Source organism: Phyllobates terribilis, unplaced genomic scaffold (genome assembly GCF_046119375.1).
Source record: "Phyllobates terribilis strain yellow unplaced genomic scaffold, ASM4611937v1 Scaffold_5__5_contigs__length_657084704, whole genome shotgun sequence".
In the NCBI taxonomy this organism is placed as follows: Eukaryota; Metazoa; Chordata; class Amphibia; order Anura; family Dendrobatidae; genus Phyllobates; species Phyllobates terribilis.
In genome coordinates, this window is record NW_027362765.1 from 13,643,697 (window position 1) to 13,668,775 (window position 25,079).

Consider the following 25,079-nt stretch of genomic DNA (forward strand, 5'->3'; position numbering starts at 1 on the left):
ATGGCTGTTTATTAAATATGAAATATTAAGTGTAAACTAAATGTGCGTCCTCCACCCTCACCCACTACATGATTCCCCCTATCTTTTGGTTCCCCAGTCTCCCATTTTTCAGTAGGGGCATCACACTAGTGCCTACTAGCCCCCTCTGGTGGGAGAAGTGTGGTATTGGATGTAGAGGTGGGGTCCTGACCATTTCACCGTTCTTACCTCGAAGGAGGAACACCACACCCCATTGAAGAGGTGCAGCATCCCTGTGGCGGTCGAACCCTCAGGGGCGCCATAGCAGCCCTGTATAAATATATATAAGGATGGGTGGGGGGCAATTACGCGCCTCGTAAATGCGCGGCTCCGCTCCGTACGCCTCGTACACGCGCGGCTCCGCACGCCTCGTACACGCGCGGCTCCGCTCCGTACGCCTCGTACACGCGCGGCTCCGCTCCGTACGCCTCGTACACGCGCGGCTCCGCTCCGTACGCCTCGTACACGCGCGGCTCCGCTCCGCACGCCTCGTACACGCGCGGCTCCGCTCCGCACGCCTCGTACACGCGCGGCTCCGCTCCGTCTCGTACACGCGCGGCTCCGCTCCGTACGCCTCGTACACGCGCGGCTCCGCTCCGTACGCCTCGTACACGCGCGGCTCCGCTCCGTACGCCTCGTACACGCGCGGCTCCGCTCCGTACACTTCGTACACGCGTGGCTCCGCTCCGTACACTTCGTACGCACCCGGCTCCGCTCCGTACACCTCGTACACACGCGGCTCTGCTCCGTACACCTCGTACACACGCGGCTCTGCTCCGTACACCTCGTACACACGCGGCTCTGCTCCGTACACCTCGTACACACGCGGCTCTGCTCCGTACACCTCGTACACACGCGGCTCTGCTCCGTACACCTCGTACACACGCGGCTCCGCTCCGTACACCTCGTACACGCGCGGCTCCGCTCCGTACGCCTCGTACACACGCGGCTCCGCTCCGTACGCCTCGTACACACGCGGCTCCGCTCCGTACACCTCGTACACACGCGGCTCCGTTCCGTACGCCTCGTACACACACGGCTCCGCTCCGTACGCCTCGTACACGCGCGGCTCCGCTCCGTACACCTCGTACACACGCGGCTCTGCTCCGTACACCTCGTACACACGCGGCTCCGCTCCGTACACCTCGTACACACACGGCTCTGCTCCGTACACCTCGTACACACGCGGCTCTGCTCCGTACACCTCGTACACACGCGGCTCTGCTACATCCACACTGTAAACCCCTCCTGACCCCACACATAAGCTTCAGCTCATCCAGCACCATGACAACCAGCACAGCAGAGTCCTGCATCCACTGAGGCCCCTGATCATGTGACCCCTGACTCCTCCCCTCCTGTGACCTCATCACAGGTCCTGTGCGCACAGAACAGCCATATATGTGGTGGCGGCTCTGCAGGTGGAGGTATGTGGAGTTTCCCCCATTACTGGAGCATTAATACTAGATATATATTGCACAGGGGATATTGCAGCCGATTCCCTCTAGAATAATCCTGGAAACACAAAATTAGATGATTATTTCTCAGCAGTTTCTATAGGACTTAATACAGGGCCGGCGTCAGCACCCGGGCAAGTGCTGGGGCACTGAGCAAGTGGAGGGGTCCACTCACCATTGGGGACCCCAGCACGCTATTTGGCCCGTGAGTTGGGAGAACCCTGTGCCAGCACCTGTGAGTAGGCCCCCTGCTTACTCCGGGACCCAACACTTGCAATACTTACCTCTCCCTGTTCCTCCGCTGCTCCAGCGTCCTCCACGTCTTCGGACACTGTGACATGTCAGGGCAGAGGGCGCGATGTAGTGACGTCATCGCTCTGACAGTGCAGAGAGTCGGAGGATGCTGAGGAGTCTCGATCTGCCGCCAGTGAGCAGAAGAGAGTATTTGATTTTTTTTTTAATATATGAAGCCCATTATTCTGTATGGAGCATTATATGGGGTCCATTATTCTGTATAAATCATTTTTATGGGGCCCATTATTCTTTATGGAGTAATACATGGGGCTCATTATACTGTATGGAGGACTACAGTGGCTACGGAAAGTATTCAGACCCCTTTAAGTTTTTCACTCTTTATTTCATTGCAGCCATTTGGTAAATTCTAAAAAGTTCTTTTTTTTTCTCATTAAAGTCCACTCTGCACCCCATCTCAACTGAAAAAATACAGAAATGTAGAATTTTTTGCGAATTTATTAAAAAAGAAAAGCTGAAATATCACATGGTCATAAGTATTCAGACCCTTTGCTCAGTATTGAGTAGAAGCACCCTTTTGAGCTAGTGCAGCCATGAGTCTTCTTGGGAATGATGCAACAAGTTTTTCACACCTGGATTTTGGGATCCTCTGACATTCTTCCTTGCAAATCCTCTCCAGTACTGTCAGGTTGGATGGTGAACGTTGGTGGACAGCCATTTTCAGGTCTCTCCAGAGATGCTCAATTGAGTTTAGGTCAGGGCTCTGGCGGGGCCAGTCAAGAATGGTCACAGAGTTGTTCTGAAGCCACTCATTTGTTATTTTAGCTGTGTGCTTAGGGTCATTGTCTTGTTGAAAGGTGAACCTTCGGCCATATCTGAGGTCCAGAGCACTCTGGAAGAAGTTTTCAGCCAGGATATCTCTGTACTTGGCCGCATTCATGTTTCCTTCAATTACAACAAGTCGTCCTGTCGCACCAGCTGAAAAACACCCCCATACCATGATACTGCCACCACCATGTTTCACTGTTGGGATTGTATTGGGCAGGTGATGAGCAGTTCCTGGTTTTCTCTGCACATACTGCTTAGAATTATCACCAAAAAGTTTTATCTTCATCTCATCAGACCAGACAAACTTATTTCTCATAGTCTGGGAGTCCTTCATGTGTTTTTGAGCAAACTGTGCGAGCTTTCATATGTCTTGCACTGAGGAGAGGCTTCCGTCGGGCCACTCTGCCATAAAGGCCCGACTGGTGGAGGGCTGTAGTGATAGTTGACTTTGTGGAACTTTCTCTCATCTCCCTACTGCATCTCTGGAGCTCAGCCACAGTGATCTTGGGTTTCTTCTTTACCTCTCTCACCAAGGCTCTTCTCCCACGATTGCTGAGTTTGGCTGGACGGCCAGGTCTAAGAAGACTTCTGGTGGTCCCAAACTTCTTCCATTTAAGGATTATGGAGGCCACTGTGCTCTTAGTAACCTTGAGTAATGCAGAAATTCTTTTGTAACCTTGGTCAGATCTGTGTCTTGCCACAATTCTGTCTCTGAGCTCCTTGGGCAGTTCCTTTGAGCTCATGATTCTCATTTGGTCTGACATGCACTGTGAGGTGTGAGGTCTTATATAGACAGGTGTGTGCCTTTCCAAATCCAGTCCTATCAGTTTAATTAAACACAGCTGGACTCCAATGAAGGAGTAGAACCATCTCAAGAAGGATCACACGGAAATGGACAGCATGTGACTTAAATATGAGTGTCTGAGCAAAGGGTCTGAATACTTATGACCATGTGATATTTCAGTTTTTCTTTTTTAATAAATTTGCAAAAATATCTACATTTCTGTTTTTTTTCAGTCAAGATGGGGTGCAGAGTGGACTTTAATGAGAAAAAAAATGAACTTTTTAGAATTTACCAAATGGCTGCAATGAAACAAAGAGTGAAAAATTTAAAGGGATCTGAATACTTTCCGTACCCACTGTATGTGGTGACCATAATACTATATGGAGGACTATACTCTCTGTTCTAAAATGAAAACTTTTGAATCTCCCCAGGGCACGCACTGTGCACTGCACGGATTCGCCGGTTTCTGAGCTATTGTAGAATTTTCAATAGATAATGTAATGTAAGTGAAATATTTGGCATTGTTCTATACCTATATTTCTCTGCCATATCTTTGCATCATGAATTGTGGTATGTGTTAAAGGGCCCCACTGAGACTCTTTCTCCAAGTGCGAAAACCTGGAGCCGACCCTGACTTAATACATTTATGATTCTGTAGAAAAATAAAAATATGGCAGAAAACAGAGGAATAAAGTTCAGAGAAGAATCTTTATAGAAAGACATTGAAGTTATCATTTAACCCTTTGGGAAAAACTGATTCCAGGGAGTAAATCCAGAACACGTCTCTGTAAAAGTTTACAGCGTTGTGATTGTGAATCTGCTGCAATCGTCTTTTCTAACACCGACCATCAGAGATCAGAACTTTTATCACCATCTCCGAGAAATGTCTGGCCACGGTGGTCTCACCAAACTTCTGCTGTTTTTCATTCTTTTTCTTGCAGTGGCTGCAGAGGATTTCATCCTAGATTCATAGAGCCTAATAGAGGAGCGATGTTCCTTCAGTCTGATTTTAATTGATCGTGACACTTGTCCAATGTCCACTTTACCACAAGGACACTTTAATGCGTAAATCACACCAGAAATGTAGCTGGTAAAAGAAAAACACCACTATCCACAGGTGTCCCTTCTAATTTGATGGGGAAACTATGACCTTTAAAGCAAATCTGTCACCCTCCTGGGCGATATCAGACCTCTACTATGGCCATACAGTTGATAGAATAGTAAATCTATACATACCTGTATGGCCCATAGCAGAGGTCTGATTGCAGAGAAATCTGGTTTTATAAAGTCTGTTTTCCAGAGGCTTGGCATCCGGGGGACGCCAAGCAAACCCCTCCTATCTGCTTACTATTCCCCTAAATCGCCGCCTCTGTGCGAAATTACCATATTCCCCCACTTCCCTGAACGTCACAGGGCCCTGTGACAGGCACTGTGACGGGCCCTGTGACGTACCCTGCTCTGCCTCCCCTCCCGCGCATGCGCAAAGTGCCGCTCCCATGGAGTGCGCTTTGTTTCCCTCTGGCCCCATTTGGCTGTGTACTGCGCCGCTGCCTTGTACTGTGCAAGCGATGGTAAGTCACTGAGACTTCCGCTCTGCTGGCAGTACGCAGCCAAATGGACGCCAAGCATCTGGAAAACAGATTTTATAAAACCAGATTTCTATGGGCCATACAGGTAAGTATAGATTTACTTTTCTATCACCTGTATGCCCATAGTAGAGATCTGATATCGCCCAGGGGGGTGACACATTCCCTTTAATAATCCTCCAACAGTTCTGGCTTGACAAACACAAAAAAATGCCTGTGAAGACACGGGGTCTTCCGTGAGTGTAATACCACTCAGACAACACAGGGTGAGGGTAAAAAAGAGTGACAATACTTTATTGAACCACAAAATGGACAATCAACACATAGAACAGTCCCAGTAAATACCCAAGAAGGTACAACATTACAGTCTCACCCTTCCGCTCTGCCCATCTCTGATAGATCAGCTGGAACGTTGGGACTTCCGGGGCCAACTATCTCAACCAGTGGCCCCCCATTTCTGTGGGTCCCCACAGAGAAAAGGTAGCGGCAAGCTAACGAAGCTAGCAGTCCATTGAGGTGCAAGTTCAGGAGACCCGAGAGTCCCACCCTGACCTCTCCAAGAGTTTCCATGGGGCTAGATGACCGGTTGGTCTCAATCTGGCTTCTCCGAATGTCTCCATGGGTTACAGGTGACCGGAGGGTCCTACCAGTCAACCCCAAACAAAATTTCCATGGGGCCAAGCGACTTCATCGTCCCAACCTGGTCTCCCCAAAATGTATCCATGGGCTTTCTGATGATGTCATGCCAGGTGTGGGAAAGACTTAGTGCAACACAGAGGGAAGAGAGAAAGGGAGCCCAGACACTAGGGAAAGAGGGAAGTGGAGACCTCCTAGTCTGGTCTAGCGTCACCCTGTCTCAACTATCGTCCCTATATTGCCTCTTCCGCAATCTCCGCATGCGTGCATCGCCCTGTCTTTCCATAGCGTATGGTTAAGGTTAGGAATGGGAGGAGATGAGCACTAGTCGATCTCGGCTAAACTCTATAAACAGCAAGGGTAGACAAACAGGGGGAGAATGCTTAGCTTTAGATGACTCCAGACATATGCGAACTCTGCCTCAAGCTCCAGAGAAGACGAAGTACTGCTCTAGCTAAGCCTTCACAAGTAGAAATGAATTTAGCCAGCACCTCCCTCTCAGACTCACCCGGTATATATACACCAAGACCAGGAAGCTAATTACCAAGAGGTAGCCGTTAGGTCCTAGAGACAGCCTCTCATCTAAGAAGATGTCTGTAATGCCAAATGTAGAGATCTGCAACCAACTGCAGGGCGACTGTCTGTCATCTGTGATACACCCGTGACAGATGATCAATGGAGCAGATCTGTATTGTTCCAGTCAGGGCCATATACCCTTAGGCTGGAATCATGTAGAATCCAAATCTGTGTCTCTTTTGTTAAAATCATGCTGACAAGCTGATGATCTAAGAGAGTCTGTTCTTTTTCTTTTTGTAAAGTCTATTTCCAATTTCATTTTCAAATCTCTTTTCAGCAGGATAGAAAACCCATTTTTTATATTTACATATGTAGCTTGGGTCATCAGTCACAGGTCAGAGGTAAAGCTGCAGGGCTCACTCAGGTCTCATTGTTTGAGCTAATCAATTTACATAGTTGGTATTACACGCACGCCGCTAGGTTCAGATAGGGCGTGACTTGTTTCATGAATTCGTTGCAATCCTGAGGGAGCCGTTACTCAGGGTGACCATAGGCTGCTGCTTCTCTCAGGCACACGATAGATTCAGCTGCTGACCAGACACATTTGATAAGAGTCTTTTTCAACAGTTTAACAGTGGTATTTAATCTGAAGCACAGACAGTGCAATTCAGGGATATTACAACAACAATCTTCATTACAGTACAGTTTAATGAAGCAGACACAGTAACGTCAGTCTCTTCAGTAGCATATTTCAGCACAGATTAGATCTCTTAGCTGAACACTTCTATGCATGCACAACCACAACCTTCACAAGGACTCAGTAGCACACAGCATTCAATGTCCTGCATGGAAATGGAGGGGGGGAGGGTTTGATGAGGGAGATGATCCCTGTAACACGATTCCATCCTGTCCTTATCTTTCTGTCCGATAATACTCTGCACTGTTAGCTCAGGGAGTCTATCTGACCTTTGTTTAGCTTCCCTCCTGACCTGAATTCTGTTCCCTTGCCTTCTGTGAGATACAGATCACACACCACCTTCTCTTCGGCTCCAGCCCGACCGTAAACAACTCCCCCCCCCCCCCCCCAAAATCCCCCTGGGGCTCTGCTAAAACATTCCCTGTCTCCTGTGACTGTGCTAACCCGTCTAGTTGCTGGATGCTTTGGAAGCAACAGCACTACTTCTGCATGTCACATTGGTATAGCAGGGCCTCTTGTAAATAAACATCATTGTTTCAAAATCAAAGAGAAGACATTTGGGGTTATACAAATACTGGTCTGTCCCTCTTGCCCAGCCCCAGAAATACACATATATTTACAAGTCAACAGAAACACAATAGTGCATTTCTCTTGGCTTAACAAATCAAATCGTCTGGCTGATTAAGATTATAAGCTGTATCGTCACAGTGCCTCTTTATGGATTTGAAAGAAAGTCTGTTTAGACACTTAAGGTTAATAGTATCAGCTCTAATCAAATGGATAGATAGCGATTTACCCTTAAGATACACAAATCGTGGTGTTGTTTTAAAACTGTTATATTTAGGGTGTTTTTGTGTTGCCACATTATAAGAATCATGATGGTTTTGTTCCTTTTCCGCTGATAAATACATGCGATCCAACTATGAAATGAATGGAACCAAGGAAACGTATATTGCCCACATAGTACAGAGTCCCTTTACAGGCCCCCACACATTGTATAATGTTCCCCCAGTACTGCCACCTCCCCACACAGTGTATAATCTTCCTATAGTACTGCTATCCCCCTACACATGGTATAATGTTCCCACAGTACCTCCATCCCCCACACACACAGTATAATGTTCCCACAGTACCGACATCCACTCACATACGGTATAATGTTCCCACAGTACCTCCATCCCCAATTTTATTTTGGAACTTTTGTTTGGGTGTTTTTCATGTAACATATGGAAGCCTACAGGAAAATACTAAAAAAAACATCATATCCTGAGGGAAAAAACACTGTACATGTCGACATTGATATCAAATAACTCCTGTCTTGGTGTTCTTACAAACAAGTTTTTATGAATGCCTCAAACTTTTGTGTGTGAATCAGACATGAGATCTAACATGATAGAAGATGACAGTCCGGGGAAGACGGGAAACATTCATATAGACGGCTGGTGGAGATGTAGTCAGTGACGGTCTCTGGCCAAATATGTTTCTAGAGCCATAGTAGAAGATGAAAAATGATCTCCTGCAGTATTGCTAATGCCGATTCCAGTGTTGGTAAATGAGAAGAGAATTAGTGTTATGGAAGATGAGTCTATGAGAAAGGTATTCACCTGCAGACTCTGAGGAAGAAACTGCTTGTTGTCTGTGGCCTAAAATATATAGGTTTTATTAGTAGATGTCAATGAAAAAAATTGAATGTTGTAAAATAATGAAAATACCATTGCTGTTAGGGTTCCCCCGCCAGTCTCTGTATTTCCCGGTCAGCCCCAACGAACTTGTGATTCCTACAGCCAATCAGCTGCTGACCCAGTGAGTAACACAGCCAGTGATTGGAAGTATGGAGGAGATGCCTTAGTCAGCAATTCAACTTATGTTCCAGTCCATAAAAGACTAGAGAATGCAACATCTGCACGTTCTGTCTCCTCATATGTTTCCCCTTATTGTTTCCAGTAATTTTATTATTACACAGAATTTATGATGTTACATTTGCTCATCTTCTACTTATTCAAATCTCTACAATATCGGATCCTCTCAGTGAAGATCTTCTATATTAAAAGAATTTTTCTGAATTACCCATCAAGGATGGATATGGACAGAGACAAGATGGCGGAGAGGATATTACACCTCACCCTAGAGATCCTATTCCGGCTTACTGGAGAGGTGAGAGATTCTGATGACATCACATTACATCATTATCTATGGGAATAACAGATGGACAGAACTGGAGAGGTGAGGACTCTGGAAATGTCTGTAGTGAGATTTATTAATGTGTCTCTCCATAACCAGGATTACACAGTAGTGAAGAAGACCTCTAGTGAGCACTGTCAGGATCCTGTATCTGTGGGATGGGGAAGACCCCTGAGCCCAATCTCGGGGCATCCACCTCACCCCCTGATGCATGAGGACATTAATGACCAGAAGGTCCTAGAACTCGCCTACAAGATGATTGAGCTGCTTACTGGAGAGGTGATACTGCTTGGAAATTATACAGTAACGCTATGAAGGGATTGGGGGCATGACTGTATCATTGTATGTGTCAGGTTCCTATAAGGTGTAAGGATGTTGCTGTCTATTTCTCCATGGAGGAGTGGGAGTATTTAGAAGGACACCAAGATCTGTACAAGGACATCATGATGGAGGTTCCCCAGCCCCTCACATCACCAGGTAATAGACAGGACTAAATACACACGGCCTAAAACTATCTGTATGTAAAGAATAAATCCAGTCCCTGTATGTGCTTCCTCCAGATCTATCCAATAAGAGGACAACACCAGAGAGATGTCCCCATCCTCTTCTTCCACAGGACTGTAAACAAGAAGATCCCAATGCTCCTCAGGATCATCAGGTAGATAGAGAGAAGGTGTCATGAGATCTCCCCTATGATGTGTAGACGTCTGTGAAGGTCTTGTGCTCAGTCTTGTTTTATCCACCAGTATTATATGTTTTATACTTGTGTAATGAGAACGGTGGAGATGACAGGATTAGAGCTGATCATAGATGTGACTTTTCCATCTGTCTGTGACTTCTACAATATTTGTTTCAGGGTGAAGATCTGACCCATATTGATACTACAGAGACATATGTGAGGGGTGATCAATGGTGTAAGGAGGAGATTCCTACATATGACTACCCAGGTGAGTAGTAACCACTAAATGCAGAGAAGTCACAGATTCTTCTCAGTCACCGGCTGTGGCTGCTTTATCTGTGGTGTAGTCTGGCCGTATCACAATCGTGTGATCACCATTTTGCTGCTAGAGCATAACATTATCCTACATCCGAAAATGTTAAAAATTTTTGTGAAAGTCCTTTTCCGTTGAACTTACAACCTGGAGGATCCACCTACCCCCTGGGATTAGAAGACGCTGACCGTTACCTGCCCAGGTCTGTAAACTACAAAGCCAAATGACAGCCTATGTAGAATGTGCTGACAAGTTAGAAAATCACTTGAAGAAAAATATTATGATGAGCCTGTAAGAGAAAGCGGAGGGTAATGATGCTTTTGGCTTCCTAGATCCCTGATATCTTATTGGATGAATCTACCTTCTCTCCCTTCTGTGCTGCTGAATGTGCTCATATGGTCCCTACAAGACCAGGTCCAGTCTTTTTGACCAAACTTCACTTATATGATCGACAACATTAAATGTGCAGTGAGGGCTAAGCGTGAATTTCTGTACAATAACAACAGAGTTTCCCTTTATCCTGACTTTTCAATTTATTTTTAAACCAACTAACTTCAAACAGGATTGTGATAACCTACACAAAAAACACCTGTGCCATGATATATCTCTAAGCTGTGCGTGGCTGATGGCTGTAATATACATTTATTCACGCCTGCAGGAGATGTGGTGGCTCCAGCCCTGGTTTCATGGACTCACTCCACTTCATAAATTCCATTATGTTTTCGATCCTAAGGAATTCTGATTACTGCACAATCTCTCCTGAAATGGGGGCGCTAATACTTTCTCTACTCTTCTGGTTAGGACTCATAGTAGCTCCAATGGTCCACAATGATTAATTATAACTCCGGTTTAGTGTTGGAGCTCTTTCCTCATACATACATTGTTGTTGGGGATGTTAAATAGAATAAAAAAAAGCTGGACAGCACACACACCCATGCTGCCAGACTGGATGGTACTACTGGTCCCAGCAACCCTAATTTTGGTGGCTGGACAGAGCCTGTGCCACCCAGAGCTTCTGGTTCCAACTTCTCCTCCATCACCAGCGCCGCCTGCTGAATGAATAATGCGGCTCCTGGTGACAGAAGCAGACGTCACAGGAGCAGATCCCAGAGGAGATGGGACACACCATTTGCAGAAACCCTAATATAACAAAATGGCAGAAAACCAGAGCAGTAGAAATCCCCATAAAGTGATTCTATTTTGGAAATTATAACCCTCAGTGAAATAATCTATAGGAGTAGTGACTATTTTGACTCCACAGGCACTTTCCAGAAATTAGCTCCCAGTGGATGTTGTAAAGTGAAAATTACAAATATATAATTTCATTACCCAACACATAGTGTCCAGATTGTGCTCCAGGAGACACACACCATCAATTAAGTGGGTTCTTCTCACTATAATAATGCCAAATACATGGAGGCTAAATGTGGTTTGGGCGCACTGCAAGGCTCAGAAGTGAGGGGGAGATCTGACTTTGGGAGAGCGGATATTGCTGGATTGGTTTATGGAAGCCATGTTGCTTTTCAAGAGCCTTTGAGCCACTAATAATGTGGAAACCTCTGTTTTTCCATTGTCAGATGATGAACCTGTGTGGGGTCTTGTTTTTTGCGGTATGAGTAGAAGTTTTTATTGGTATTATTTTTGCCTGTTTGGTGGCTTTTTATTCCATATTTGGGAGACAGAATGAACAAACAGGTGAACACTACGATCCACTGGTTCATCCTATGAGGTTTTCTATTAGACTGTGAACTGTCATTGTCTTGGTGAATAATTCAGTATTTCTACATAACTTACCATTTTTACTGACAGTTTAAGTAGAAATGCTCAAAAGTATAAAATTCAAGGATATTTTATTCAAAAATAATAATTGTTTTTTTTTCTTGGCAGATGACTGTACCATGGGATCAGAGGGACAGCTGACATCTTCAATTTTTAAATCAGTTGATCTTGAGATCCCACAGGATACAATTGAAGTTAATGCCATTACTCCAGATTTACCATTATCCCTTCACAGCAAAGATCTGTCATCTAATCCTATGAAACAGGTCCTGTCTTCTGATTCATTATCGACTACTAAGGAAAATCAAAACCACAAAATAAGCATTAAAAAACAAATTGCTCCTAAAGCAAAGAAATCATTTTCATGTTCAGAATATGGAAATAGTTTTCCGCTCGAAAAGTCTTTTCTTAAACATCAGAAGATACGCACAGCAGAGAATAGATTTTCTTGTTCTATTTGTGAGAGATGTTTTAACTGGAAATCGCATCTTCTTAGACACCAGAAGACCCACACAGGGGAGAAGCCTTTTTCCTGTTCAGAATGTGGGAAATGTTTTAAACAGAAATCAGATGTTGTTATACACCAGAGAATCCACACAGGGGAGAAGCCCTTTTCCTGTTCAGAATGTGGGAAATGTTTTACCGAGATATCAAGTTTTATCAGACATAAGAAAGTTCACACAGGGGAGAAGCCTTTTTCTTGTTCAGAATGTGGAAAATGTTTTACACAGAAATCTGATGTTGTTATACACCAGAGAACCCACACAGGGGAGAAGCCCTTTTCCTGTTCAGAATGTGGAAAGCGTTTTACAGAGAAATCAAGTCTTATCAAACATCTAAGAACTCACTCAGTGGAGAAGCCTTTTTCTTGTTCAGAATGTGGGAAATGTTTTAGAGAGAAATCAACTCTTGTTATACATCAAATAACTCACACAGGGGAGAAGCCTTTTTTATGTTCAGAATGTGGGAAAAGTTTTAACCAGAAAGCAAATCTTATCACACATCAGAAAACTCACACCAAGAAGAAACTTGTTTAGGAGGTCATAGAAAATATAGAAAACAAGTTAGCTCGCCCTTACAGAGACTGAACACTCGGAGTAGGCAGTGCCACGTGGAAGTCGAATCACGGAAGGAAGAAGGGTTCCAGCGTAGAAGTCTTTGATAAAAAAAACTCTTTTATTCCAAACTTTTAAAAACTTGTATTCAGTCCTATGCAATGAATAAGGATTAATATCTGAAATGCGCTTGCCATAACTGATATTCCTCCCTTCCCGATGATTGTTACATACGATTGAATACAAGTTTTTAAAAATTTGGAATAAAAGATATTGTTTAGGACGTGGGACATTTTCTACCTCAAAATCGCATCTTGTTAGAAACCAGACGAGTTACACAAAGGAGATGCCTTTTTCATGTTCAGAAAGTGGGAAATGTTTTAAACAGAAAGCCGCCTCTGAACGGCGATATGCGTGGGGTCTCTTTCCCTGCACCCCTCCAGAATGGCAGTTCTTTATTACGGTGGTCTCTCCCATCTTCTCCCCTTGCGCAGTCTTTCTACCCTTGGCAGGTGTATTTGGTCCATCTAGCCTACTCATGACTAGATGGCCGTGCACTGTACTATTTTCTCTTTGAGGACCTCACTGCCCAGGACCTTAGACACATATGGGAACCTGCTTTTATCCCTACTCAGACTAAACAGTTGACATACTTATGGACTATATGACTTGTGATTATGACTCTATGGCCATTCTTTGATTGCCTCTGTTATGATCTGCAACATAAACTAAGGAAAGATAGGGGAAGGCTGTCCCTACAGTAAGACTAAGCTGAATCCCTACGATGTAGCGGGCTGCCTGTTCCTAGTGAACAGACCCGCGTTAGTCCTCGGCTAGTCTGAACGAAGACCTATAGCATAAAGGGAGGGGTCCCTAAAAGAACTAAGGACTGGGACAAAAAATGGGACACCTCCTAAACAGAGAAGTAGTTGCAGAACACAAAAAGACAAACTGACAAAAGGAACTAGAGGTCCCAGAAGGACCAAGCGAACTGACAGAGAAAGGCACAGAAGCACCTAGCAAGAGAAACAGTCAAACACTGAAGTCCAGCACAGCCAAAAGGGCGGAGCTGGAATATAAAGGCAGATGGTCACGTGACCGCAAAACACAAGGTGGAAAAAACAAACAGGAGGGTTCTAACAGCCTCACTATACTAAATGGTACCACTGTATACTTACCTTAGTGGGTTATGGCCTTGCATGCATATATCTTAATATTGTAATATAAATATATATATATATAGATATATATACACATATATATATATATATATATATATATATATATATATATATATATATATATATATATATATAGATATAGATATAGATATATATATAGATATTTTTTATCATTACCTAATGGATATTGTCTGTCTATATATTGTGTCACAGATATATCCATACCTGTATTTTATAGGTCTGCCATATTCGGTTATTAGGGTTGTATAATATACATTCTGTTCCAATTGCGTTTGGAGTGTATTTTTGATTTCTGCTACTACTTGTTACATTTATATATTTTTTGCTGTGGGGATGTTTTTGTAGCAGTTATTGTTTTTTTTAAATGTTTTTAACTATTGTCACTTCTTCTTGCTCCAATTAAATAAACATTTACCTTTTTATAATCCTATAGCAGGTGTGCACATTCCGTCGTGTGGTGCTTTTCTAGCTTTTGCCCTACATGTCCTCTTTCCACATTATGTAGCACCCTGCATTACTCATTGCCCATTAGTAGTGCGCCCTTTCTTTCTTCATATCGTTAAACAGAAAGCGCATCTTGATAGCCATTGGAGAACCCACACAGGGAAGAACGCCACAGCTTGGCTGTCCAATCTGAGACTGGGAGGTGCTGAGCTCTCATCAGGTGCTCCCTGTTCCTTGAATTACTTAACAGGGCTGACAGTCCCAGATGGCTGCCAGCCGTAGCTTCAACTTCTCATCATATGGGTGGCCTTCCATCGCTTGTAATAATCTAGTTGTCCGCCTTTGAACTAACTTTATGTAATGATTCCACCCCTCAGTGTGTTTTAGGACACAGTGATTGACAGATCAGTCATCCAGTCTGGTGCAGGGGCTCAGATAGCTGCCAGCCATAGCTTAAGCTCAGTGTGGTTTGTTTTCTCTGTTCTTAGTGTTTGCTTGGTGATCTATCGTTGCCTGACCTTTAACCTCGTTCTTATCATCTGTTTGGCTAACCCCTTTGATCTGATCCGCTATCCTCTCAGTATTTTGACCTTGAATCATTACCTGACCTCACCTTTGTCTCTTCCCTCTATTTATGACATACCCTCCTGGCTACTGACTCGGTGTCACACTCTAAAGCCCCCGTCTCACATAGCGAGATCGCTAGCGAGATCGCTGCTGTGTCACGGTTTTGGTGACGCAACAGCGACCTCACCAGCGATGTCGCTATGTGTGACACTTTGCAGCGATCAGGCCCCTGCTGTGAGGTCGCTGATCGCTGCGATGTGTCCTGGACCATTTTTTGGTCATTGCCCTCCCGCTGGTCAGCACACATCGCTGTGTGTGACCAGCGGGAGCAGCGATCAGGCTGGTAACCATGATAAACATCGGGTTACTAGGGGCACACGCGCACCTAGTAACCTGTTGTTTATCATGGTTGCGAGCCTGCTAAAGTGAGCGGTAACCTCCCGCTCACCGTAGCAGAGTGGTAACCATGATAAACAACGGGTTACTAGGTGCGCGTGTGCCCCTAGTAACCCGATGTTTATCATGGTTACCAGCCTGCTCCTGCTTCAGCAGGCTGGTAACCGGAGCAGGACATCGTGGAAAGATTCTTTCCACAATGTCGCTGCTCCCCTGATCGTTGGTGAGCCTGCCTGTTTGACAGCTCACCAGCGACCACATAGCGATGCAGCAACGATCCCTGACAAGTAGTATCGTTGTCGGGATCGTTGCAGCGTCGCTAAGTGTGACGGGGCCTTAACTTCTGAATATCCTTTTTAAAATGTGGATCCCAAAGCTGGATCCCAAGATCTGTCCTTACAAGTGAATAATATAGGGGTAACAATACATTGGGATCACATCTCTCTTTTTATGCCATATTCTAGATGTAACCTTACAAGCAATTTATAGTGGGATAACTATACTTTAGGATAACAGGATTTTATCTCTTTTTATTCACCCTAAAATCTTGTTTCCTTTTGCAGCTGCTGCTTGACATTGAGTACTGCTGCTCTGTTTACTTGTAACCAGAATACCCAAGTCCTTCTCCTGTTCTGTAGTCCTGAGTATGTTTCCATTTAATGTACAGTTGTGCTCTAAAGTTTACATACCCCGGCAGAATTTTTGCTTTCCATTGCTTGCCATTACTGCGCAAATGCCACAAAGTATCTCGCCTACAATACGCCAAACAGCACAGAGACAAGCCTCAAAACGTCTGGAACAAGCTAATTTGGAGTGATGAGACCAAAATGTAACTTTTTGGCCACAACCATAAACATTACATTTGGAGAGAGGTTAACAAGGACTATGATGAAAGGAACACAATTCCTACTGTAAAGCACGGAGGTGGATCGCTGATGTTTTGGAGATGTGTGAGCTACGAAGGCACAGGAAACTTGGTAAAAGTTGAAGGAAAGATGAATGCAGCACGTTATCAGCAAATACTGGAGGCAAATTTGCGCTCATCAGCCCGGAAGTTGCGCACGGGACGTACTTGGACGGTCCAATATGACAACGATCCAAAACACAAGGCCAAGTCGACCTGTCATTGGCTACAGCAGTACAAAGTGAAGGTTCTGGAGTGGCCATCTCAGTCTCCTGACCTCAATATCATTGAGCCACTCTGGGGAGATCTCAAGCACGCAGTTCATGCTAGACTGCCCAGGAATTTACAGGAACTGGAGGCTTTTTGCCAAGAAGAACGGGCCGCTTTACCATCTGAGAAAATAAAGAACGTCATCCACAACTACCACAAAAGTCTTCAAGCTGTCATTGATGTTAAAGGGGGAAATACACGGTATTAAGAACTGGGGTATGTGAACTTTTGATCAGGGTCATTTGGATGTTTTTGGTTGTCATTAAGATTTAAAAAGAGAAAACACAGTAGTTTGACAATAAATGGCTTCACCCAACCAATAACCATGAGTGGAGAAAAAGTTTTTTGTAATTATTCATATTCTCTGAAACAAGGCCAAGAAAGGAAAAATTCTGCTGGGGTATGTAAACTTTTGAGCACAACTGTATATGCAGCAATAGGATTACTCCAACCAAGGTACATGTACTCTACATTTATCAACATTAATTCTCATTTGCCAAGTGTTTGCCTTTTCAGACATCTTATAAAGATTGTTTTGTAATATTGTACTGTCAAGGTCAGTTTTTAATAACCTACATACTTTGGTATTGTCAGCAAAGACTCATACCCCTGAGGAAGCTACATTGCTGGGGCGGAACGTGTAAGATCCGTGTCTCTCCCCTCTTCCCACTTCATATTGAGGGTTGCATTCTTTGTGGTTCGTATGAATAATTCATATTTACCACTGTGATACGGGATATCTTAACCCTCTCTCTATGTTCCACTGGGTTCATATTATCATTACAGACATCTTATTGTTTTTTACACTTAATTCAAACTGCACTATTCTTTAACTGGGGCTTTGGGAAACCCTTTTTTATTGTATTTACATTTTTGTATGCATTTTTGCTATTTTTACCTTGTTTATTATAACATGGTGATTATGCTTTGTTACAAAAGGTATTCCCCCACATTCTTATCTGTTTTTAATTGTTTTATACTCATTCCTGTGTATGGCTTGGTATCAATAAAGTATCTTTTCAATTTTTTTGGGCATCCCAGCTTATATTGTTTTACTTTGAGTTATTGGTACCTGATATACGCCTATTTGTCCTTTAATCATTGTCAGCAAAGACTGACAGTTTACTCTCTGTCCCATCCAGAAGGTCATTAATAAAGAGATTAAAAAGAATCGGTCCAGGTACAGATCCCTGCGGTTCCCACTGCTGACTATATCCCATATACTGTACATTTACGACAACTCTTTGTTTCCTGTCTTTTACCCATTTGCGTAGAGTTTCCCTTAATCCCGGCTTCTGGAGCTTTTCAGTATAAGGCTGTTTTATGATACAGTATCAAATGCCTTTGTAAAGACCAGATAAATCACATTGGCCGCATTACCAACATCAAGATTTGCACTTACCTCCTCATAGAACCCCAACATGTTGGTTAGACACAACTTATTTTTCATGAATCCATGCTGGTTGTCAGTTATTATATTATTCTCTGTGATATATTTTTGCAGGTCATCTCTTATAATGCCCTCAAAGACTTTGCACACTACTGATATCAGACTTCCCGAACGGTAGTTGCATTGGTCCATTGTCTTACGTTTCTTAAATATCGGTACCTCATCAACCATCCTCCAATCTCTTAGAAAGAGGGGGTTTGCGGAAATTTTGCTCTGCTGGTGGGTAAAATGGTAAATCCAGGCACCCACAAATGGGTTCACATTTTTAATTTGTCTCCGAGTTCGAAGTATACAGACTTCTTCAGCATGAAAGAAGTAGTTTGTATACTTCGAAACACATACAGTACAGACCAAAAGTTTGGACACACCTTTTCAGTTAAAGATTTTTTTGTATTTTCATGACTATGATAATTGTACATTCACACTGAAGGCATCAAAACTATGAATTAACACATGTGGAATTATATACTTAACAAAAAAGTGTGAAACAACTGAAAATATGTCTTATATTCTAGGTTCTTCAAAGTAGCCACCTTTTGCTTTGATGACTGCTTTGCACACTCTTGGCACTCTCTTGATGAGCTTCAAGAGGTAGTCACCGGAAATGGTTTTCACTTCACAGGCGTGTCCTGTCAGGTTTAATAAGTGGGATTTTTTGCCTTATAAATGGGGTTGAGACCATCAGTTGTGTTGTGCAGAAGTCTGGTGGATACACAGCTGATAGTCCTACTGAATAGACTGTTAGCTTATTTTTTCTTGCCATAATACAAATTCTAAGTAAAGAAAAATGAGTGGCCATCATTACTTTAACAGATGAAGGTCAGTCCGTGCGAAAAATTGGGCAAACTTTGAAAGTGTTCCCAAGTGCAGTTGCAAAAACCATCAAGCGCTACAAAGAAACTGGCTCACATGAGGACCGCCCCAGGAAAGGAAGACCAAGAGTCACCTCTGCTTCTGAGGATAAGTTTATCCGAGTCACCAGCCTCAGAAATCGCAGGTTAACAGCAGCTCAGATTAGAGACCAGGTCAATGCCACACAGAGTTCTAGCAGCAGACACATGTCTTCAACAACTGTTAAGAGGAGACTTTGTGCAGCAGGCCTTCATGGTAAAATAGCTGCTAGGAAACCACTGCTAAGGACAGGCAACAAGCAGAAGAGACTTGTTTGGGCTAAAGAACACAAGGAATGGACATTAGACCAGTGGAAATCTGTGCTTTGGTCTGATGAGTCCAAATTTGAGATCTTTGGTTCCAACCACTGTGTCTTTGTGCGACGCAGAAAAGGTGAACGAATGGACTCTACATGCCTGGTTCCCACCGTGAAGCATGGAGGAGGAGGTGTGATGGTGTGGGGGTGTTTTGCTGGTGACACTGTTGGGGATTTCTTCAAAATTGAAGGCATACTGAACCAGCATGGCTACCACAGCATCTTGCAGCAGCATGCCTACCACAGCATCTTGCAGCAGCATGCTATTCCATCCGGTTTGCGTTTAATTGGACCATCATTTATTTTTCAACAGGACAATGACCCCAAACACACCTCCAGGCTGTGTAAGGGCTATTTGACCAAGAAGGAGAGTGATGGGGTGCTACGCCAGATGACCTGGCCTCCACAGTCACCAGACCTGAACCCAATCGAGATGGTTTGGGGTGAGCTGGACTGCAGAGTGAAGGCAAAAGGGCCAACAAGTGCTAAGAATCTCTGGGAACTCCTTCAAGATTGTTGGAAGACCATTTCCGATGACTACCTCTTGAAGCTCATCAAGAGAATGCCAAGAGTGTGCAAAGCAGTCATCAAAGCAAAAGGTGGCTACTTTGAAGAACCTAGAATATAAGACATATTTGCAGTTGTTTCACACTTTTTTGTCAAGTATATAATTCCATATGTGTTAATTCATAGTTTTGATGCCTTCACTGTGAATGTACAATTTTCATAGTCATGAAAATATAGAAAAATCTTTAAATGAGAAGATGTGTCCAATCTTTTGGTCTGTACTGTAGATAAATGGAAAAAAAAAACGCAAACCCATTTGTTTGTGCTTGGAGTTTTACCCTCTCAACGGCGCTGAATTTCCACACAACCCGCCCCCCACCTTTTCCTATGTGGAATTTCTTGTCTAAGTATCCATTGACCTTCAGCAGCTGGGAATTTGTGCCTTAATATCTTTGTGTGAACACAACCTTACCAGGTTAGCATGACCTTAAAGAAGTTGTCCACTACTTTAACATTGATGCCCTATCAACTGAATGGGATGCAGATGTGCAGTAACAAGCGTCGGCCACTACAGCTTGATGGCCAGGTGCCGCAGATAAGGATTTCCAGCCGGCTGTTGCCGGTACCGATAACAGCTGATCGGTGGGGGTGCCATGTGCGGGACCCCGGCCAATCACACATTGATGCCCTATCCTAGGGATAGGGAATCAATGTTAAAGTAGTGGACAACCCCTTTAATTTTATCCTTCGTGTCAAACCGGATAAGACCCTATTGCGCTTTTTTCTGCTCCTTTAGTTATCCTCCAATTCTGTGACACCAACCCTGTTACAAGTGGCCACAGAGAAGAACCAATGGAGTAGCTACAAATCACCAATAAAATACAAAAATAGTTTATTGAAAAATATATAAAATTAATATCATTATATACATATAGATCTATAAGGAGGAAAGAGTAGGGAGAGCATCAAAATCCCAATATCAAATGCAGCCACCCAACAAAAACACCTTATGAAACATTACATATGTGGAAACATTCCATTGTAATAGTTTGAATGACAATAACCAAAGGTGCAGTTCAATGTTAAGAATGTTGCTTACCCATAGTAAAGGATGATAAGATGAGCCCACCACGCTGCCCGACGCGCATTTTGCGTATTAGCTTTCTCTGGGGGAAATGGCATTGAAATGATGTCCCATTAGCTATTTATATGATAATCCCAGGTGCCAATTAAAGAGGTGCATGGGTACTGCTGCCCGTGCCATTATTATTTGCATCCGCCCACTACCGTCATAGCTGCGCATGTGTGTCCGGTAAATCAAACTCAGTGATGTCATAGACACGCATGCATCGCTTAACAGGTGACCGGACTGAGCAAAAAGGCATTGGAAAGCAGAGCGCATGCACACATTGGCAGCCAATTTTAAGAAGTTCGTTGGAAGCAGCCATTTGTAAGGCAATTTTTCTGGCATAAAAGGCATGGAATTGCATCATAAGAAAAAAACAGAGGGAAAGGAACGGGGAGGGACAGAATGAAAATTGTTAACCGGCGCCAATCAATGGGATTATATATAAATACAATTGTATAAAGTGATAAGTCAGTGAATAAAAGTTAATAATGTGTACATACCTTCTGTTAAGGACTTGTGCAAATATTTCACATAATATGTAAATGAACAAATACTGACAGTGTGAAAGGGTGTCAGGAGAAAGGGAGAAATAAGTAAAAAAATAATAAATATCTGAAAAAAAAGGAAAATAAAAATGAATGAAAAATAAGAATAAAGTAAAAATAGAAGTACAAGTGAGTCTAAGGAGATGATACATCTGTTAATTACTGAGCTCAATTCCCTCAATATCCATGGATGAATGCCATCTGGCCCAGGGAATTTGTCAATCTTTAATTTGCTCACACACATGCATAATTTTTCTTGTGTTAAACTAGTTATATAAGGTAGTGAACTTTGATTTTTGCCTTGTTGAATGATCATTGGTGAACACAGATGAAAAGTGCCTGTTTAATATCTCAGCCTTTTCTTTGTGCTCTATAATTATCTTGTTATTATCATCTTTTAAGGGGCTAATATCATCCATTTTTTTCTTTTTGTCACTGACTTATTTATGAAAAAAATTGGGATTTATTTTAATGTCTCTAGCGATTTGTGCTTCAGTACCTAACTTTGCTAGCTTGAGATCTTTATACTTCTGAAATGCTATTTCTGTATTCTTTGCCTTTAAGATTTTGAATGTCCTTTGTCTTATTAAACTTTGTACTGTCTTATTTATCCATAATGGTTTCTTTTTAATCCTGGACATTTATTACCAGAGGGTATACGTTTTCTACAGGATTCTAGTAGTATTTCCTTAAACATGGCCCATTTATGTTCGGTATCCCCAGTTACCATGAGATGATCCCAGTCTACACGATTAAGCTCTTCTCTTAATTTGTTAAAATCAGCTTTCCTAAGGCTCCAGGTTTTTCAGATCTACAGGTTCGGGAGCATTTGGGATGAAGCGACCATAATATGGTAAGTTTTAATGTAATATTCAATAAAACATTTCAAAAGGGAATTGAAATGTTTTATTGAATATTACATTAAAACTTACCATATTATGGTCGCTTCATCCCAAATGCTCCCGAACCTGTAGATCTGAAATTGTAGCTGGAAAGAATTGATAAGTTCAGCAAATAATTATTGAATTCACATGAGTGGACACCACTTGTTAAAACTGTGTAAGCTAAGGGAAGGGGGAAAAAGGATGTGAATTAAAATGTAACTTTTAATAATGAACCATTAAAATTAACAAAATGAATTACAATTATTTATATATAAAATTAATGGTGTGATTAATTGCCATATTTATTAAACATAATTCTCAGTATAGTCCCATAGATGACAGTAAAGAAATTTTTTTGTCTATCTATATGTAGTAGTAGCCAATGTCCCTCAATTAAATTGGCTATATGGGCTAAAAATTGAATAGATAGCCAGCCATATAAATTATATTACCATTTACTAGCCACACACTAAGGATAAATAATTCTGGTAGATTTAGGTTATTACTAACTATATTAATTTAGTTATAGAAAGTGAATCCATTTATTTTTATGGATCATATAGCAAGAGCAATATACTTGTTATTAAGTGACATCAGAGATTGCTAAAGATTCCCAATCTTATTCTATCATGGTTAAATACAAGCAGCATTCCACATTTACCGTATTTTTCTTACTGTAAGACGCACCCCAAATTTTGGGGTGGAAAATAAAAAAAAATATTTTCTATAAGATGGGGGTCCATCTTATAGTCCGAATAGGTATCATACCTGGGGGTCGGTGGAGCGAGGGTGACAGTAGGCATGGTCCCTCAGGAAGCCGACAGTGGCAGAAGTGGAGCAATGCTGCAGGCCCTGGGTGGAAGAAGGGGATGCCCCAGCAGCGCCGAGATCCCAGTCTGCGCATGCGTTGGCTCGGGCAGCCATTTCTTTGTAGATCACAACTTCAGTAGGAAGGCTGCGGCTGCTGGAAAAGCAATGCACTCCGCTCTGCCTGTCCGCCGACACTGTCCCTGCAGCATCTCACCGCTTCTGCTGCCGCCAGGTTCCTGAGGGAGGGACCCTGCTTCCTGCGATCCCACTCTACCACCCCCGCAACTCCCCAGTAAGCTACGTTCGGACCATAAGTGGCACCCTCCATTTTCCTCCCAAATTTGTGAGGAAAAAAGTGTGTCTTATGGTCCGGAAAATAAGGTAAGTGTTACTACTGCTTGTCCTTGTGATTAGATGAATGTGCTGTATTTTATCAGTGCTGTTCTCCTCAAGATAACAGTGCACACCATTATTTATCACCACAGATGGTTAGATGGGAAGTCACTGACCTGCATTGTTAGTATAATAAATTTACACCGGTCTTAAGTAAGCATTATGTGTAATCTAGAAACACACGGCGCCCCATGTGTTAGAGGATCCGTAGTTCTTCTGAATTAAAGCATATGCAGTGGACTGACAGCAGAGTTCCCAGTATAGAAAGCAGCGCGATTAGATATCACCAGAGGTGATTACAGTATGTCCACAAATATCTGTAAGAACAGCAGCACCAGACAGGACATTCAATGGACCCTCTTGCACTATATGCACTGCAGTCTGTCACATACGCTGCCTGCCTGCCTAACTCCTGCTATCACCACTGATTATATGCAGCTGGATTAGTCCTCAGAAGGACTATTAGTTCAGATGGATATACATATATATGTTGTGGAATACTTATACTAACTACACTGCTCAAAAAAATAAAGGGAACACAAAGAATAGAATATAACTCCAAGTAAATCAAACTTCTGTGAAATCAAACTGTCCCTTTATTTTTTTGAGCAGTGTATTAACACTGACCTACAAGCCATCCATAACCTTTCTCGTCCGTACATCTCTCAACTAATCTTCCAATATATTCCCTTACATAATCTCAGGTCCTCCCAATACCTCCTTCTCTCCTCCACACTTATTCATTCCTCACCCAATTGCCTCCAAGACTTATCCCGAATATCCCCATCCTCTGGAATTCTGAGCCTCAACATGTCCGATTAGCCACCACATTCGGATCCTTCAGACGGAACCTGAAAACCCATCTCTTCAACATTGGGAGTTGGGACCCGGTCCTATTTGTCTACCCTTTTATATGCATTACTTCAACTTTGATATACAGTAAGGTTTTTAATATAGGCAGTATAGGTACCGTCCCAATTTAGGGTCACCTTGCCGCTGGTGGGACGGCTTGTATACTTTTTTTGATCAAAAATAGTTCACTAAGTACCCTATATTTATTATGCAACTTTGCTTTACATTTATATATAATGATGGTAGGGTATGAGATATATTTTTGTCTTTTGTAGGTTTTGCTTCTTTTTGCTAGTGTGAACATGCTCCTATTTCTTGCATGTCTACCATCTTAGACCTCAGTTCACATTGCTTGGTTTTTTGTCTTGTTTGCATTCTGTGCAATTTAAGGGTGTGGCATCCCCTTTGTTGAGCTGATTAGTATATATGTAGCTTACCACGGGCCTAGGTGGTCTGGAGTTGGGACCCGGTCCTATTTGTCTACCCTTTTATATGCATTACTTCAACTTTGATATACAGTAAGGTTTTTAATATAGGCAGTATAGGTACCGTCCCAATTTAGGGTCACCTTGCCGCTGGTGGGACGGCTTGTATACTTTTTTGATCAAAAATAGTTCACTAAGTACCCTATATTTATTATGCAACTTTGCTTTACATTTATATATAATGATGGTAGGGTATGAGATATATTTTTGTCTTTTGTAGGTTTTGCTTCTTTTTGCTAGTGTGAACATGCTCCTA

General features: G+C 42.8%; 1 protein-coding gene across 1 annotated transcript in view; it reads left to right on the forward strand.

The window, feature by feature from the left end:
* Positions 1-1,383: 1,383 nt before the first annotated feature.
* LOC141270592 (uncharacterized) overlaps positions 1,384-25,079 on the forward strand; it is a 140,234-nt gene continuing 116,538 nt past the window's right edge. Inside the window, exons 1-5 of the mRNA XM_073680674.1 lie at positions 1,384-1,442; positions 8,847-8,925; positions 9,052-9,231; positions 9,306-9,429; positions 9,513-9,625. Coding sequence (XP_073536775.1) covers positions 1,417-1,442; positions 8,847-8,925; positions 9,052-9,231; positions 9,306-9,429; positions 9,513-9,625 — 522 coding nt within the window. The 5' untranslated portion in view covers positions 1,384-1,416. The remainder of the gene's footprint in view (positions 1,443-8,846; positions 8,926-9,051; positions 9,232-9,305; positions 9,430-9,512; positions 9,626-25,079) is intronic.